The sequence below is a fragment of the Bos grunniens genome, chromosome 29 (genome assembly GCF_055505025.1).
Source record: "Bos grunniens cultivar Pamir isolate PY7600 chromosome 29, Bosgru_T2T1.0, whole genome shotgun sequence".
NCBI lineage: Eukaryota > Metazoa > Chordata > Mammalia > Artiodactyla > Bovidae > Bos > Bos grunniens.
The window spans coordinates 4,209,489-4,227,677 of NC_141193.1; the positions used below are offsets into that span (position 1 = coordinate 4,209,489).

At 53.1% G+C, this 18,189-nt stretch overlaps 1 protein-coding gene across 2 annotated transcripts; it reads left to right on the top strand.

The window, feature by feature from the left end:
• Positions 1–1,592: 1,592 nt before the first annotated feature.
• FGF19 (fibroblast growth factor 19) lies at positions 1,593–8,572 on the top strand. Of its 2 annotated transcripts, XM_086384738.1 has the most exons (4): positions 1,593–1,855; positions 2,294–2,441; positions 4,110–4,213; positions 6,963–8,572. In XM_086384738.1, exons 3-4 carry the CDS (start codon positions 4,115–4,117, stop codon positions 7,272–7,274), a joined length of 411 nt encoding a protein of 136 aa, XP_086240864.1. In that variant the 5' UTR covers positions 1,593–1,855; positions 2,294–2,441; positions 4,110–4,114; the 3' UTR covers positions 7,275–8,572. The 2 variants fall into 2 exon arrangements, with proteins under 2 accessions (XP_086240864.1, XP_086240865.1); XM_086384739.1 differs by lacking the exons at positions 1,593–1,855; positions 2,294–2,441 and adding an exon at positions 3,232–3,706.
• Positions 8,573–18,189: the final 9,617 nt, after the last annotated feature.

Sequence of the window (18,189 nt, forward strand, 5' to 3'; positions counted from 1 at the left end):
CCAGGAGAAGGGTTTAGGGCGGTTAAAAAGGGCAGCTAACATCAGATCCAGAAATAAGCCGCCAAGCCAAGCTTTTCTGGCCATCTGGGCCTGAGACCCCTGGGGCCCTGCATGGGGATGACAGGACATGGCGGGGATTGGACCTGGCTTGCATTGTCCACTCCACTCACCGGGGTGAGTCAGATGGCTCAGCCACCTGGACCAAATCAAACGCAGCCTGAACACTGAAAACCGGCTCCAACCAGCGCACCGGGGGCTGCAGGGGGCGGGGTCTGCAGTGAGCAGCTCGGCAGCCGGTTGGTCCTCACCTCCATCAGGCTCTCACCTGGAGAACCCCACAGTGGGCAACAGCGCCCCCCGCTGACCAGCGCCGCCTTTCCTCTGCGCTTCCCCGCTTCCTCCAACCGCACACACCAGTTGTTCAGCCGCTAAGTCGTTTCAGATGCTTGGCGACCCCGTGGGCTGCAGCACGCCAGGCTCTCTGTCCTTCACTCTCTCGTGGAGTTTGCTTAGATTCATGTCCACTGAGTCGGTGATGCTGGCTAACCATCTCATCCTTTGTCGCCCCCTTCTCCTTTTGCCTTCAATCTTTCCCAGCATCAGGGTCTTTTCTAATGAAAAAGGCTCCAAAGTGTTGGAGCTTCAGTTTCAGTATCAGTCCTTCCAGGGAGAATTCAGGGTTGATTTCCTTCAGGACTGACACAGACCAGGGGTACCAGCAAGCCAGCACAGGCGCTGGGCCTGACCACCCGGGGTGTCAACCCTTGCTGGCTGCCTGGCCAAGTCTGTAAGCCTCAGCTTCCTCACGTGTAGCACAGATAAATCACCGAAACTTGCAGAACACTGCTCTGACCACGACATTCCACGTACGCGGCAGCCCCTGAGCAGATGGTTGTCCTTCTCTGTGAACTGTATCTGAGGCACTGTCTGTCCACTCTCCAGTGCGACTCCAGACAAGGCTGGAGGCATAAGGAGGCAAGAAGCCCCAGCGGGTTCATGACCTGCCCGGGGAGTGGCCGGGCGTGATCCATGCTGCCGAGGGTCTGACCCTGGGACCCTTGCCCCTTTTAGGAGGCCACACAGCCTCCCTGAAATGCAGCTTGACCTAGATTTACAAGCCTGACAGCCTGGGTTCACCACTTAGATACTGTGCAAACTTGGGTCACTCTGGCACTCTGACCCGGGCAGCCCCAGGTCACTCTGGGGCCCCCTATCTGTTCATTGGCATTACCAACTCGATGGACACGAGTTTGAGTAAACTCCGGGAGCTGGTGATGGACAGGGAGGCCTGGCGTGCTGCAGTCCATGGGGTGGCAAAGAATCGGACACGACTGAGCAACTGCACTGAACTGAGACCTGTTCACTGGGGGAGGGCAGAAGATGCTCAGAGTAGGGCCTGGGTGCAGGGAGCTGCCCAGGCCTCTCCCAGCTTCCTGAACTCCTGCATGGGGGCCGAGGGGGTTGGGGCAGGCCTCTCTCCGCCCACTTGGCCTTAGGAGGGGCAGCAGAGCCGTTGTGGGTGGAACCAGAGGCCGCCTCCCCTCCTCCCCCAGCCAGATTTGGGGCATGGCCCCCAGCGCACCCTCTGCCATCCTCTTCAATGCCCTGCATTTATCCAGGGTCTTTACAAGGAAAGCTGCAGGGGAGGGTAATTAAGTTTAATAGGAGCCGCTGTCGATTTAAAGCCACAGGGGGGAAGTAATTAGATTTAACAGAAGCCCCGGCTTTCTGAACCAAGACACTCAGCGTGGGGGTCCCTGGCCCATAAAGCTTTCGAGATGATGTCTTTTTTTGTAAAGACTTTCCTGGTGACATTTTCTGCGCGCTCCGTCATTAACGCCAGTCACCGGCTGGGGTATGAACGTGGTCTTTACTCATTGAAATTCATCAGGCCTGGCGTGGCTCTCTCTCCCTGTCTCCACTGTGGGCCCTCCCCCGCGCTCCTGGGCTCAGCCAGTGTGGCTTTTCCCCAAAACCAGCCTCCTTGGAGCCCCACATCCCGGAGTTGGGGGGCAGGTGGTTGGAGGAATAATGAGAAAGAACCAGTGTTGAGCCAACATTCGTCCCTAGAAGGACCCCTCTCTTTCCCGCAGGGGCATTCTCCAGATGTGGACTTTTTCTGAGCCTCATCAGAAAAGCCATCCGGTTTGCGGGGCGGGGGGGTGGGGGGGGAGGGGGGTGGCCACTTCACTAGGTGGCCCCAGTTTCCCCAACTGGTGCCTCTCCCCGCCCCACGCCTCCCCTCCTCCCCGCAAGCAGCGCCCACCACTGCAGCCCTGCCCCTCCCCACCAGGTAAGGTGCTCCCCTGTTCCTGCCCGCCGCGCGCCCCGCGAACTGCACGCCCAGCCCCTGGAGAAGCTCTCAGGGACCCAAGGACAGCACCGACGACGAAAGACACAGCAAAAACAGAGGAGCCTCCCTGCGCTACGCGCCCTGGAAAGTCAGTTTCCCAGTCTGCAGCTTGCAAGCCCACCCTACCCCACTCCAGGCGCCCTCCTCCCAGGCTCCGGGGCCAGGGACCGCCGCGGGCCGGGCCGGGCCGGGCCGATACCCGGGCTGAAGCGCCATCTAGCGCTCGCCCGCGCGACCCTATTGTTCCTCCGAGAGCCCAGGTCGCGCCTGGCCCCAAGCCGGGGGACAAAGTACTGGCGTGGAAAGGGGGGCCGGGCAGGAATCTGAAGAACATAAAGCCGGATAACGTGAGAGGCTCTGAGCTGCAGGGGGAAAATAAATTCCAGTGGACCGCTCTACCCCCGGGGCTTTAAGGGCTGGAATCGTGGCGTGAGCGAGTGGATGTGGATTGTAGGGGAGGGGGCCCCAAAGCCGAGGCGGGGTTTTTCCCACCGGGAGTGAAGGATGCAAAGCTCAGTGTCCCCCGCCCCCGTCTTTGATGTCGGGACCCCGGCTCCGCGCAGCCCCGGCCAGCGCCCGGGGACGAGAGCATTCCCGGGGGGTGGGGGGTTGAAACCAATGGCCTGGGCGGGGGGGTGGGAGTGGGCTCCGCCGTCCGCTTCATTTCTTTACAAAATCAAACTCGCCCAGACGGAAGCGACCTGGCGTCGCCCCAGCGCCGCCAGGAGGAGCTCCCCTCAAGTTTCCAGCGAAAGAGGGCCTCCTTCACTTCCAGATATGGGCGGGGTCACCCGGGCGGGGCCCAGGGAGAGGCTGGGTCGGGGGGCGGGGTGTGAGTGGGTGTGTGCGAGGGGCGGAGGGCTGATGCAATCCCGATAAGGGCTTCGCATCGCGGGCAGACGCGCTATATAAGGTCTCCGGCCGCCAGCCGCCGCGCCGTCGGAGCTGGAGAGGTGCCCAGGTCCCCGGAGCGTGCAGCGGTCTCCTGGCTCAAGGGCACGGCCACCCCTCCTCCGCACGCTCTGTCCCGCAGGGCCTCGGGGCCGCCGCCCAGCCTCCCGCACCCTCACCGCCAGATCTGCGCGCAGAGCTCCGAGCCCGAGGGAGGTGCCATGCGGAGCGCTCCGAGCCGGTGCGCCGTGGCCCGCGCCCTGGTCCTGGCTGGCCTCTGGCTGGCCGCAGCCGGGCGCCCCCTGGCCTTCTCGGATGCGGGGCCGCACGTGCACTACGGCTGGGGCGAGTCGGTTCGCTTGCGGCACCTGTATACCGCGGGCCCGCAGGGCCTCTACAGCTGCTTTCTGCGCATCCACTCCGACGGCGCCGTGGACTGCGCGCAGGTCCAGAGCGCGCACAGTGAGTGCCCGCCGGGCCCCCACCCGTCACAGCGCCCCTTCTTCCCTTTGCCTCCTTCTCGCTCCCGGAACCCCGGCTCTTGGCACTTAGCGATCTCTCCCTCCCCGACCCCCCGACTGCGGGAGGAGCTGGGGGAGGGGGCAACGGGTGCGTGGACCTACTGCACCGATGGGCTCCCCTCCCCTTCCCCCACTTCGGCTTCTGCGGACCGCCCCCCCCCCCCCCCACCATTCCGGGGAACTCCAGGTCTTGGCACCTGGGCGTTCCACTCCCATCCCGAGCCTCCAGACATGGAGAGGGGCTGGGGGGTTGGGGAGGACGGGCCTGTACACCCACCAACCACTTTCACGAGTTGTGGGCCCCGCGGGTTCCGGCTGCAGTTTTCTGCTGTTTTCCCGCCCAGGTTTGATGGAGATCAGGGCGGTCGCTCTGAGCACCGTAGCCATCAAGGGCGAGCGCAGCGTGCTGTACCTCTGCATGGACGCCGACGGCAAGATGCAAGGACTGGTAGGTGTCTCGGTCCGGCCGGACGCGCGGGGGCGCGGGCCTGCGGGGCAGGAGGGCGCGCAGGGTCAGGTTCAGTTTCCTTGTTTGCTCTGTCCGGGCCGGTGTGGAACTCGGAGGGGAAGGCGGCGAGGCCCGGATTACTCTTCTGTCCCACTTTCTAATTTGTAAGTTTATGGAGAACGGGTGAGGCCCCGCCTTTGCATTCCCCCTGAACTAGAGGCAGATCAGTCGGACGGAGGAAGTCGGCGCTTCGATGTTAAACGGGGAGCCCACCGTGGGCGTTTTCGGCTTTGCCCTGTGCGCGTGTGGCGCTCGCCTTCCCCTCCCTCCTTGAGGTAGTTTTTTTTTTTTTAAAGTGGTGGGTGGGGGGGTGGCTGGGGAGGAAAAAAAGAAAGAGGGTGTATCCACAACTTGGATTTTTTTTTTAAAGTCAGAAGAAAAATTACATTTGGGATTGAAGAGGCTTTTTAAAATTAATTTTTACCCGCTAAAAAATAGATTATTTTGTAGCCGCGTTGGGGTCCTATTTTCGTGGCCGCACTCATCCCCCTGTCGGGCTCACCTGTATGGCAGAGGCCTCTTTGGGTGGCGGTGGGAGGGCAGGCCCAGGTAGCCAGAGAAGTCTGGGGGCAGGAAGTGTGCAGATGCCGGCTCTCTGGTCGCCGGAACAAAGGCTGAGAGTTCAAAGGGAACCTGAGCCCCCCGGGCGCGCAGCGGAGGCTGTGTGAGGTCCCGGCCTGGCGCAGGGCCTCAATGCAGCCCTGCTGGGCAGGGGCTCCGATGGAGGGCCAGGGGGCAGCAGGGGCAGGGGAGGGCACCGGCCCTCCAGGGATGCCCTCCTGTCCGCGGCTCAGATCTCTTTAGTGTCTCAGTGTTTTGTGGCTCTGGTGCCCCTTTATTCTGTTTATCCAGAGATAAATAAACCTGGCTCAGGTTTTATGGCATCCTGCGTGAAAGGACAAGAAAGGCGGCAAGAAAGCTGATACCCAAAGCCACTCCGAGCCCCCGCAGTTGCAACCCATGTGAGGTTTACTTAGGGGTGGTGGGGGCTTCAGGGGCAGAGCCCCCGCAGGGGCGGCTGGGTCTAACCCATCATCATTCTAATCCAAACTGAGGGTCCCTCAACTAAAATCCTGTTCTGCCTCTAGGTCCTGCGGTTTAGCAAAACTTGAAGATTAAAAAAAATAAACAATTCCACATCCTCCCAGAAACTCGAAGCCGTTTCACTCTCTCTTTGGCAAATGAGATGTCAGTTTCTCCCAAAGAACCAGCAGGGTGAAATAGTCACTCTATTTGATTTTAATTCCCTTGTTTATCAATTTGCATTTCTCCCCTCCATCTGGTGGCCTTATTCCCCCGCACGGGAGCTGGGCATATCGCTCCATTGGATGCAGGCCTTATCAGGGCCTTATCTGAGCACAGCGCTCCCTCACCTGCAGTGAAGCGACCTTTGTAGGCTTGGGCAGAAATGAGACTGGGTGCCTCCCAGGGCATTTTATGGCCGAGCCCTCCTGGCTCCCCGCCTTTGGCTGTGCTCTTGTGTCCTGAAGACAAACTGACCCTCTGCATTTGGGACTCCACCGGCTCACTCTCAAACTTCTGCCTTCTGACTTTCTGGCCACCCACGGGGTGCAGGCTTCCTCCTGGCCTGGGGGGAGGGGGCTGCCTTTATCTCCACGATCCTGGCAGGCTGCCTGGAGGGCAGCTACTGAATAAAGGAGCCAGAGGGACTGAGGTTTCTCTTACCAGAGCTCCAGACAAAAAGGCTCAGGACCACAGTCATTTGGGTCTAAATGGGAAATAGATGCTTTCATCTGGGCTCCAGATTGGATTACTCGTGATTCTTAATTAAAAGACTGATCCTAAAAGGATAACCTAGTTAGCAGTGTTTCCCAAACCGCCTGTGGAATACAAGGGACTTTTTCATGGCAATAATTATATATTTAACGTCGGGGAGGGAAGCATTGCATGCCTGTCAAGGCTGTGACTTTATAGATGTTGCTCAGAACAAGACCAAGTTTAAAAAGTGATGTGACTTAGTGAAAAAATACAACGGATCTATGTGAGTTATATATAGATACTGAGAATATACACTGAACACATGAAATATACCTGAAGTATGTGTATATAGTTGAAGGTTATAAAGTATAAAGGTATACAAACTACATATATGTCTAATATGTTGAGTATATATGTTTAATGTTACACATGTATTTTCTGTGACATTACTATTTACATGTGAATTCAACGTGATGTGTATTTAATGAGCATATTAATATATAACAAAAAGCTTTCATACTGAATATATAAGTACCTATATATATTTTGGGGCTTCCCTTGTGGCTCAGCCAGTAAAGAATCCGCCTGCAATGCTAACGTATGTGTTTAGTATATATGTTTAATGTCTAACACATATTTAATGTTATATAATTTATGTTTTATTTATAACATATATATTACTTATAACATTTATATGTTAATATGATGTAATATCTAATGGGTATATTAATATAACACATGCTTTGCATTTTATATGTGTGCATATATAACATTATACTAAATATATATGTGTTTATATATGTTCTTTATACACCTCCATGCTTTATAAACTTGCACACATCCTTGGCTAATGGCATGGGCCGTTAGCCAACGGCGTGGACACCTACTCACCTGCAACTGGTTGTCCGGCTGTCTCTGCTGGTCACCCAGCCCGGTGGGCCCCGATTGAGGCTGTCTCTTTGCTTCGCAGACCCAGTACTCAGCCGAGGACTGTGCTTTTGAGGAGGAGATCCGTCCTGACGGCTACAACGTGTACTGGTCCAGGAAGCACCATCTCCCGGTCTCCCTGAGCAGCTCCAGGCAGAGGCAGCTGTTCAAAAGCAGGGGCTTCCTGCCGCTGTCTCACTTCCTGCCCATGCTGTCCACCATCCCAGCCGAACCTGAAGACCTCCAGGAACCCCTGAAGCCTGATTTCTTTCTGCCCCTGAAAACAGATAGCATGGACCCTTTCGGGCTCGCCACCAAACTGGGATCGGTGAAGAGTCCCAGCTTCTATAATTAATGGAGGCTCTGTCCTCTCCCCTCCACCCTGGCCCTGGAGACCAGGACCCCAGGCCTGAGGTGCTTGCGGAGTGGGTTTTCTACTCCTGTATGATCCTGAGTCCAGGTTCTATGTAGCTTTAGGAGGAAATATTTAGAACTTGTACATAGACAAAGTTTTACATGGGCTGTGCCGGTTTCTAGCGGATAGACTTGTACGATCATAAAATGGTAAGCCTTCCACCCCACCCACCCAGCTTCTACCTACCCCAGCCCCTCAACCCTGCTGGACGAGTGTGTGCTGCCCTGGTTCTGCCTGAGTACCTCCACTGGCGGAGAGCTCACTGCCTCCGGCAAGGTTCTTATGCCAAGCTGAACTTCTCAGCAGTTCTCTCCTCCTATTCTTTTGCAGCACGCATGGCCAGAGGAAAAGCAGTTATTTTTTTAAAACTCATGGGCAGGTAATCAACTTTGTGAAACCTCAGGTAAATCTGACTCTACTGCCTGGGAAAATTCTTCCAGCTCTCAACTCCAGGAAAGGACCACTGGGCCTCCCCAAGCTCCTCCAGCACAGAAGTAACCACTTGCAGGCACCACCAAGCTCTAAGAGCAGGGGGAGCCCAGAGGCCCCTCCAGCCGGGGTCAGTCTTGAGAACTCCCTGTTATGGCTGGCTCTGGGTTGGACAGCCTCACGGGACCCCTTGGCAACCCACCCGGGGCAGATAAGGCGGCCTATCCATCCCTCCTCTTCCCCCCCTTCACCATTGCTCTGCACGTGGTCAACACTTACCCGGGGTCATGCTGGTCCCCTAAGGTGAATGGCCGCACTGCCGCCTGCTCAGAGGCGTGGCCAGTCCCGGCAGCATCTTCCTTGCCATGGTGGCCGGGGTTTCCAGGCAATCGATCTTGGGTTGTCACTTGAGGGCCCTTAGAGAAGGAACCCTACAGGCTTCCTCCCCGCAGTTCACTCACCTCACTCCGGGGTCTGACCCCCACCTCCTTTCTACCCGCTGGGATGTTGACCTGAAAAGGTCAGAGCAAGTCCTCCGCCTGGGGTCCTGACCCTTTCATTCCAAAGCCCCGAAAAAGAAGATCTGAAAACCCCGAATCTCACCAGTAACTTGTCAAAGCCGCATGGAGATCGAGTCCGTTTTCCAGCACTTGGTTTCCACTGTGATATTTATGAGTAATTTATTGTGTTTGATATGTACATCTCTTTATTTTCTTACTTTATTTATACCCCCAAATGGTATTTATGTATGTACACGAGTTTTGTTTTTTGTTTTTTTTTCTACATTAAAGGGGAATTTGTATCAAAAATTATCTGGAATATTTGTGCAGGAGGAAAGGGGAGGGAAGGAGCCTGTGTCCGCTGTGTCTGAGACTTTGATCATTGGGGCCACGTGATTCTCTGTTGGGGGCACATGTTCCTGAATGTTCTAGGATGATGAACAGTGTCCCCAGCCGCTACTGACAATGCACCAGTAACACCCCCTCACCCCAGTCATGGTAATCAAAAATGTCCAGAAGTTGCTACCTTTCTCTGGGGGACAAAAGCGCCCTCTCATTTGACTGAGAACCTCTGTCCTAAACGTACAGGGTTTCTCGTGCCCAGTAACAAAGCAAGTGGCAATGCTGGGTCACGGGCCCAGTGACACCCAGGCTGTGCTGTGACTCTCGTGGCATTTCCATGGTGTGGCTTTGTGGTCTCAGCGTGGGTACCGAGCCTTCAGTAGAAACTTCTGTCTTCTCAAGCCAGGGACATGGACTCGCAGCTGCCTTGGCCTCTCATCTGCAAAGCCGAAGCTTTCTTACACCTTTCCCACAGATGCCATCTGCATCCAGCGAGCCAGGTCGCAGGGCTCACCCCACCACCTCTGCAGGGCCGGCTGGGAAAGCAGGTGGCAGGTGCGGCACAGTGCTGCTCTGATGGAAGGGGATGGGGGCCGGGCGTCTGCTCGTGAGAAAGGAGGCGGTGGTCGGTACCCATGGAGTGACCAGTTCAGGACCTACCTCCTAAATGCAAGTACAGGTGCGTGGATTCAGCTGCAAAATGTGAAAGTCGGTACCAGGCTGCCAGGGCCCGGCGGTGGGGTGACTGTAAAGGTGGTGCTGAGACAGTTTTGCATGTCTCTGGTGGTGGTGGCATCAGCTCCACACGTGTGATAAAACGCCAGAATTGCACACGCCTTTGACTGACCTGGATTCCCTGGTTTTGATGTGGCCCCAGGATTACTTAAGATGTAAACACTGCAGGGAGCTGGGCAAAGGGGATACAGGACCTCTTTATGCTAACTTTGCCACTTACTGTGAATCTAGAATTTTTCTAGAATAATTCTAAATTAAAAATAAGGCTCCTTCAAGACCCCCAAACAAAATGAACCTATTCTCTGACTTCATAAAAACCTCAAATGTTTGCTCCTCAAGCCATCCAGGTCACAAATGCAGTGAGGCTAAGAGTGAAGCCTGGAAAATGGACTGCGGGAGGCTCAGCAGATCCTCCTCCACCTACTGGCTGTTCATGTTTAGCTGAGCCTCAACTTCCTCATCTGTAAATGGGCAGAGAATAGCACCTGGTGTGGACAAATGTCGGCTTCACTCACTCAGCACAGGGTGACTGGGTGCTTAGGTGGGCCTCTTACGATGTTTGAAGTGTTAGTTGCTCAGTCGTGTCTGACTCTGTGACTCCATGGACTGTAGCCTGTCGGCTTGCTTTGTCCATGGAATTCTCCATGGAGTGGGTGGCCACCTGGTGCAAAGAACTGACTCACTGGAAAAGACCCTGATGCTGGGAAAGATTGAAGGCAGGAGAGAAGAGGATGATGGAGGATGAGATGGTTCGATGGCATCACCGACTCGATAGACATGAGTTTGAGCAAGCTCTGGGAGTTGGTAATGGACAGGGAAGCCTGGTGTGCTGCAGTCCATGGAGTTGCAAAGATTGGACATGACTGAGTGACTGAACTGAACTGAACTGGGTCGTTCCCTTCTCCAGGGGATTTTCCCATCCCAAGGATTGAACCCGTGTGTCCTGCATTGTAGGCAGATCCTTTACAATCTGAGCCACCAGGGAAGCCTTGTTAAAGTCTATGAAGGCTATTTCACTGGGCTCTTCTCACTGCACCAGCAAGTGGTCCCCACCTTCTAAACCATCTTTCACACTGATGACACCCCCAAGGCGCTCAGAATCGAATACTGCCATTTGCACATCAGGGCTTCCCTGGTGGCTCAGTTGGTAAAGAATCCGCCTGCAATGCGGGAGACCTGGGTTCAATCCCTGGGTTGGGAAGATCCCCTGGAGAAGGGAACGGCTACCCACTCCAGTATCGTGGCCAGGAGAATTCCATGGACTGTGTAGTCCATGGAGCTGCAAAGAGTCGGACACGCCTGAGCGACTTTCACTTTCATTTGCATGTCAGGAGGGCCTTTCCCTCCTTAATGCCCCGTCATCCTAGGTAGACAGAACCGTGTAACAACGCTTACTGATGCATCATCCTCTAGCCCTGCGTTATAGACGAGGGAGTGTGGGACCAGAGAGGGGAAGGCACACATGCAAAGTTGCGCAGCCCAGAGGCAGGATGACGGAAGGGCTCTGGGGTCGGGCCAGCCTGGCAAGGAATCCCCAGGCTCTTGACCTGCTGTGTGACTTTGAGTCAGTGCCAGCCCCTTTCTGAGTCTGCGCCTTGTGAGAAGGGTGAGATGAACAATGTCTGCCTTGCAGGGCTGTTGGAGGAAATTGAGTATTTTTTTTTTAAACCTAGTTGTTTGGTCTGACTCTTTGTGACCCCACCGATGGTAGCCCAACAGGCTCCTTTGTCCATGGGATTTCCCAGGCAAGAATACTGGAGAGGTTGTCATTTCCTCCTCCAAGGGATCTTCCTGACCCAGAGATCAAACCCATGTCTCCTGCATTGGCAGGTAGATTCTTTACCTCTGAGACACCAGGGAAGCCCCTGCAGTTGAGTATCATTTGTGTGAAAGATCCTGATACAGCGTAGGCTGCCAGCAACAGCAGCCCTCGCCGAGGCTAGAACACTCCACCCTGAACCATTACTTCCACTGGTTCTCAGATTTGGCTATGGATAAAAAATGTCACCTGTAACATCAGTCAACAAAGGGTGTTGCAGCCATCAAGCCCCCAGTCACGGCGGCCACCCAAGACTGTGCACCCCAAGGGCTTTCAGGATGGAGAAAAGCAGGTTGCTGGCCCCAGAGAGCTGAGATTCAATCAAAGGAGTGATTTCAATGAGCCCAGACTCCTGCATCTGCCCGTACAGAGAAAACTGCTAAATTCATTAACTTGAGATGTCTGGCTTTTCTGTAACAGTAATCTTCTGATGTCTAAGGTTTTGATGCGAGTACATGGTTTTGTTTATCTTTGGGTTCTTCTTAAAGCAGTCCCTCAGACCTGTCTGAGAGGCTTAAGTCCTCAAAAAGTCTGTGGAGTAGAACATAATTCTCAACTTCTGGGCGGTGTATCTTTTCAGTCGACAGGTTGCACACTGGAATCCCCTGGGGTGGGATGATTAGCCCCATCCCTGGAGATCCTGATTTAATTGGAATAAGTCTGGTCTGGACACAGGGATTTAAAAAAACTTGAAGTATAGTTGGCTTACTGCATTGTGTTAATTTCTGCTGTACAGCAGTAATTCAGTTGTGCGCACGCACACACATATGTGTATATATGTACATCACTCTTTAATGTTCTTTCCCATTATGGTTTATAATAGGGTATGGAACATAGTTCTCTGTGCTAGACGGTAGGCCCTTCTTGTTTATCCACCCCATATATAATAGCTTACATCTGCTAACCCCAACCTCCCGCCGCACTCCTCTCCCAAACCCCTCCCCCTTAGCAACCACAAAGCTCTTTTCAAGGCCAGAGGGACTTTTTAAATCTTCCCCCTTGGTTCTCCTCTGCAGCCTAGGTTAAGAACCAGAGAAACAGTTTACACCCCATTCTTTTTACTCTAGAGACAGACACTCTAGGAGAAAAATGAAGTGCCTCCCACCCTGGAGCCTCTTCCCTGCAGCATAGCTGACGATGAGTAAACGCACAACTTCATTAACTAACTTATACTAAAGTGTTGATGGTTGATGTGCCTTCTCTTCAGGTCACATCGTCACTTGACCCAGAGGCCAAAGAGTCGTGATGACTGTCTCTATGGATGATGTGGGTAGTCTGGCAGGAAATGTGGAAGATTAGTTTTTTGAGACTGTCTCTCAGCACCCAGCCCCCTGCCCTGCAATGCGGGAGACCTAGGCTCAATCCCTGGGCTGGGAAGGTCCCCAGCAGTAATTCAGTCATGCACACACACATATATTTAAAAGCATGTACACTGCTTTTTAATGTTCTTTCCCATTATGGTTTATCACAGGATGTGGAACACAGCTCCTTGTGCTATACGGCAGAACCTTGTTGTGTATCCAAGGGAACGGCTACCCACTCCAGTATTTTGGCCTGGAGAGTTCTATGGGCAGAGGAGCCTGGCAGGCTACAGTCCATGGGGTCGCAAAGAGTCAGACATACCTGAGTGACTTTCACTTTTGATTTTCACTCACCACCCACCCCCCTGCCCTGCCTCCTCCTAGAAAGGTGGATTGCTTTCTTGCTGTCTTTCCCCTCCCTGCTTAGATAGTGCTGTCAAATTTAGCAAAGAAAGTTCAGCATGCCTAGTTAAATTTGAATCTCAGATAAGCAAAGCTTTGTCTCTCTTTTTTTCAGTATAAGTATGTCCCATACAATATTTGAGACATACTAAAAATTTATTTTAGAAGGCTGAGCACTGAAGTATTGATGCTTTTGGATTGTGGTGCTGAAGACTCTTGAGAGTCCCTTGGACTGCAAGGCGATCAAACCAGTACCAATCCTAAAGGAAATCAACCCTGAATATTCATTGGAAGAACCGATGCTGAAGCTGAAACTCCAATACTTTGGCCACCTGATGTGAAGAGCCAACTCATTAGAAAAGACCCTGATGCTGGGAAAGATTGAGGACAGGAGGAGAAGGGGATGACAGAGGATGAGATGGTTGGATGGCATCGTTGACTCAATGGACATAAGTCTGAGTGAACTCCAGATGGTGAGGAACAGGGAAGCCTGGCATGCTTCAGTCCATGGGATCACAGAGTCAGACACGAGTTAGCGACTGAACAACAGTAACAAATTATTGATTATTCATCTGAAATTCACGTAAAACTGATGTCCAGGGTTTCATCTGGCCATCCTAGCTTTAGCTCCTCACCACTGACATGGGGTGAAGTGATGAGGGAGGGCCAGGGGCAGAAAGTTGCTCATTTGGACAAGCCTGGCCAGGGATCAGAGCCCAGAAGCAGAATCCGGAAGACCCCATGGGCAGGGCACCCTTGTAGAATTCCATTCTTTGTTTGGGCCGGCTCCTATCTGTAAAGTGAGAGTCTTGATACCCCGGCAAGGCCTGTGCATGCTGGGTCTGGGCCCAGACGGCATCCGGGGTCAGGGTCTCGTCTCTGCTTCCAGGCATCTCCATCCTCTGTGATGACGAGGTCGTCCCCAGTGGTTCCGGCTTCTCTTCCATCCTCCTGCCTCGTCAGCAGGGGTGAAGCACAAGTCTCTCCTATCAACGGCTCCTGCAGGAGTCCCAGGTCTGGTGGACTCTTATCATGTCCCATCTTCTTTCCGCACCAGATCTCCACAGCCAGGAGTCACGATGCTCTGCCTGGCCAGGGCTGTGTCACTTCCTCTAGCCCCCGGAGGAGTTGTCCCCATGAAGCTCTGGGCTGGAGGGGGGGTTGGTTGCCTAGGGGAAAACCCAGGGGGGTAGAAATTCCCTCTAAATGCCTACATCCACCATCTAGGGCTGAGTCTTCCCTGGAGGCTCAGATGGTAAAGAATCTGCCTGCAATGCAGCAGACCAGGGTTCCATCCCTGGGTCAGGAAGATCCCCTGGAGAAGGGAATGGGCACCCACTCCAGTATTCTTGTCTGGAAGTTTCCATGGACAGAGGAGCCCGGAGGGCTATAGTCCATGGGGTCCCAAAGAATCGGACACAATTCAACACCTAAACACACACTCCACTTAGTGCTTGATTGGCTGGGCGTCTCGCTTCTGGGTCAGGACATGCCATCTACAAAGGATCCAGAAGACTGGGAGATCTAAAGGGTGCAGTTTCTGCATCCTGCCCCATGCCAGGATGCAGAAACTGCTCACCCAGTCACAGAGGGCAGGACAACCTCCCAGCCCCACTCTTAAATTCCACTCCCGCACTATCGGGGCACCAGAAAGCAGGCTCAACTACGGGGATGTAGAGAGGAGGAGTGTGTTTTGCAACGAGGGGGAAAGACAGAGAAGGACAGAAAGAGACCCTGGGTGTCACAGGACACACATCACCCCCTCACTGCAGGGGTCCCTGCTGGCTGGGGACGGCCTCATCATGGAGAAAGGAGTTCCAGGCTTTCCGTGATATGAGTGGAGGGGAGGAAGCGTCTTTTTATTTAGATCTTCTGCTCCCTGACCCACCTTCTAAGTACAGTTGCCTTTGGTATTTCCTCTGTAAGCGCTGAGTCCCGCATCAGAGGTTATCATTTTTGATTGACCTATCTAACGGGATGTTAAGAAACACCCGAGAAGGACAGTCTCGAGTCTTAGTATTTGCCCCCTGGTGTGACAAGTAACTGCTCAGTTTGATGCTCTTCTTTCCTCTCTGAAGTTCCAAGCCTTCTTCTAAATTCTTTGAATCTTCAGAGAACCTCCTCTAGCCATTCTTTACTGGTAGGGTTGCTGGCAACAAATCCTGCTGGTTTTCCTTTGTCTGAGATTGGGGCGGTCTTGCTGGACCAAGATAGAACTCAACCTCTTCCCTCTTCCTCTCCCATCCATCCTCCATCCAGCCATCCAGCCATCCATCCATCTGTCCTTCCATCCATCCATCTGTCCAACCAACCATCTATCCTCCATCCATCCATCCATCCATCTATCCATCCGTCACCCCTCCAGCCATCCCCTCACCCATAGCATCTATCTAAGCTTCCTTCCTTCCATCCTCTCTTTTAACTTCCTTGATAACTTTAAACTTCCTGCTTGCTTTCTCTTCCTCCCATCTAGGATTTAAGGTAAATGTCACCAACTGCCGTCCTTCCTACAGGCTTCTGTGTGCAGGGGACCTCTCCGGAAGGAAGTACAGAGAGCATGGATATAGTCTGTATATATATATCTGTATTATGGACTGAATTGCATTCCCCCAAATTCATATGTTGACACCGTAACCCCCAGTATATTTCTGGGTGTGACTGTATGAGGGGATAAGGTCTTTAAAGAGGCTAAAATGAGGTCATTAGGGTGGGCTGCCCACCCAACATGATTGGTGTCCTTATAAGAAGAAGAATAGACACCAGACGCACACACAGAGAAAAATCACAGGAGGATACGGGACAAGGCGGGCTGCCAGCCACGGAAAGAGGCCTCAGGAGGAGCGGAACCTCCAGCCTCCAGCCTCAGGAACAGAGACAATACGTTTCTGCTGTTTAAGGCCCTCGTCTGTGGTTTTATAAGTTTTATTGAAATAGTTGAGTTACGTTGTATTAGTCTCAGGTGTACAGCAAGGCGATTCAGTTATACGTACATACATACACATATATGTGTGTATATATATATCTCGGAGAAGGCAATGGCACACCACTCCAGTACTCGTGCCTGGGAAATCCCATGGATGGAGGAGCCTGGTGGGCTGCATTCCATGGGGTCGCTAAGAGTCGGACACGACTGAGCGACTTCACTTTCACTTTTCACTTTCATGCATTGGAGAAGGAAATGGCAACCCACTCCGGTGTTCTTGCTTGGAGAATCCCAGGGACGGGGGAGCCTGGTGGGCTGCTGTCTATGGGGTCGCACAGAGTCACACACGACTGAAGCGACTTAGCAGCAGTAGCAGCAGCAGAGAACCGCCCGGAGAAGGAAATGGCAACCCACTCCAGTGTTCTTGCTTGGAGAATTGCTATATATACATACACCTTTTAATGGATTCTTTTCTATGAGTGGCTATTCTAAGATACTGAATATGGTTTCCTGTGCTATACAGTAAGTTCTTGCTGTTTATCTGTTTTAGATACAGTGACGTATATATTTTAATCCCAAGCTCCTAATTAATTCCTCTCCCCTTTTCCCTTTGGTAACCATAAGTTCATTTTCTGTGTGAGACTGTTTCTGGTTTGTAAAGGTCACTTGTATCATAGTTTAGACCCCACATATAAGTGGCATCATGTGGTATTTGTCTTTCTCTTTCTAACTTACCTCGCTCAGCATGAAAATCTCTAGGTCCGTTCATGTTGCTGCAAATCGCGTTATTTCATTTTTATGGCTGAATATGCTAACTCTCCACTCTATACACAAATGCCATTCTTAATGTATATAGTGGAGTATTCCATTCTTTATCCACGCCTCTGTCAGTGGACATTCAGGTTGCTTCCATGTCTTGTTAACAGTGCTACTGTGAACACTGGGGTACATGTGTCTTTTTGAATTCGAGTCGTCTCCAGATGCATGCCCAGGAGTGGGACTCCAGGATAATTTTCTATGGCACACTTGTTGTTATTCAGTTGCTAAGTCATGTCTGACTCTCTGCGACCCCATGGACTGTAGCCTACCAGGGTCCTCTGTCCATGGGATTTCCCAGGCAAGAATACTGGAGTGGGTTGCCATTTCCTTCTCTAGAGGATCTTCCTGACCTGGGGATCGAACCCACGTCTCCTGCATTGGAGGTGGATTCTTTACCACAGAGCCACCAGGGAAGCCCATGACACACTCGGCAAATTAATAAATATCCCCACCTAGTTTTGGCGAGAATGCAGTCCAGATGAGAGGATTTAACTTGCAGGTGGCACGTCTTTCCTAGCACGTAAGCTCCTTGAGGCAGGTTTTAACGTTCACTCCCTGTTGTACCCCCAGCCCCTGGATACCTGCAGGCTCCCTGCACGAGAGTCAGCGGAACCTGTGCCCACTCCAGGCCCGGAGGGGGTAGTTTCTTTTCTTTTCCAGGGGGAGTGAGGAGCCTGGTGAAGAGTCCTTACCAGTCACAGCTTGGACATCAGCTGCAGAGCTGGGTTCTTTCTGGGCCTCCATCTTCCCACCTGTAAAATGGGGGCTCGAACCTGGGTCTTTGGATTCAATGTGATTTTCCTTTTAGAAAGGTGTGCATTTAATTACACTAACAACGATGCATGAGTTATTTTTGTGAAAGAGCAAATTCTATGAGCAAAGAAAAGGCCTGTCCCCACCTCACCCACTGCTGCCCACCCTCTCACCATTCTGGACCGCTGAGTGAGTGGTTACATCCATGGTTGGCACCACTGTCGTCCCAAGCCCATCACCCCTGCCTCATTCCTCTCCTCTCCCGCCCCACCTCCCCCTCCCGGCCCCCCACCTCTCTGCCAGCCTCTCTGGCCTCTGCACGGCTCCTCCCCCGTGACCCTTCACCCTTAGACTCTGTCTGGAGCCATCTCACCCCCGCACTTCAATGCAGACCTTCCAGACCACACTGACTAACCCAGCCTGCCTTTTGTCTACACTGGATTCCGTCCCACGCACGGACTGCTCTCGGTACCGTGGAGGCCCACAGATGCTGTGATGCCTCACCCTTATCAGCAGAGATGTCCCGGAACACATCTCCACGCTCGGCTGCAAGCACTTCTCCAGGGTGATGGTGTCATTTCTTAGAGCTGCCGTAACAAAGGACCGCACACCAGGAGACTGGGACAGCACGGATTTGTCCTTCCAGTTCTGGGGGCCAGTTCTGATGCTGAGCTGAAGCTCCAATCCTTCGGCCACCTGATGTGAAGAGCTGACTCGTTGGAAAAGACCCTGATGCTGGGAAAGGTTGAAGGTGGGAGGAGAAGGGCACGACAGAGGATGAGGTGGATGGATGGCATCACCAACTCAATGGACATGAGTTTGAGCAAGCTCT

What these genes read in the sequence shown, in the direction of transcription:
- FGF19 (XM_086384739.1), top strand. Translation starts at nt 3,466, where the DNA reads ATGCGGAGCGCTCCGAGCCGGTGCGCCGTGGCCCGCGCCCTGGTCCTG. An exon ending in GCAGGTCCAGAGCGCGCACA is followed by an intron (nt 3,707 to 4,109) that starts GTGAGTGCCCGC and finishes TTTCCCGCCCAG; the next exon opens with GTTTGATGGAGATCAGGGCG. An exon ending in ACGGCAAGATGCAAGGACTG is followed by an intron (nt 4,214 to 6,962) that starts GTAGGTGTCTCG and finishes TTTGCTTCGCAG; the next exon opens with ACCCAGTACTCAGCCGAGGA.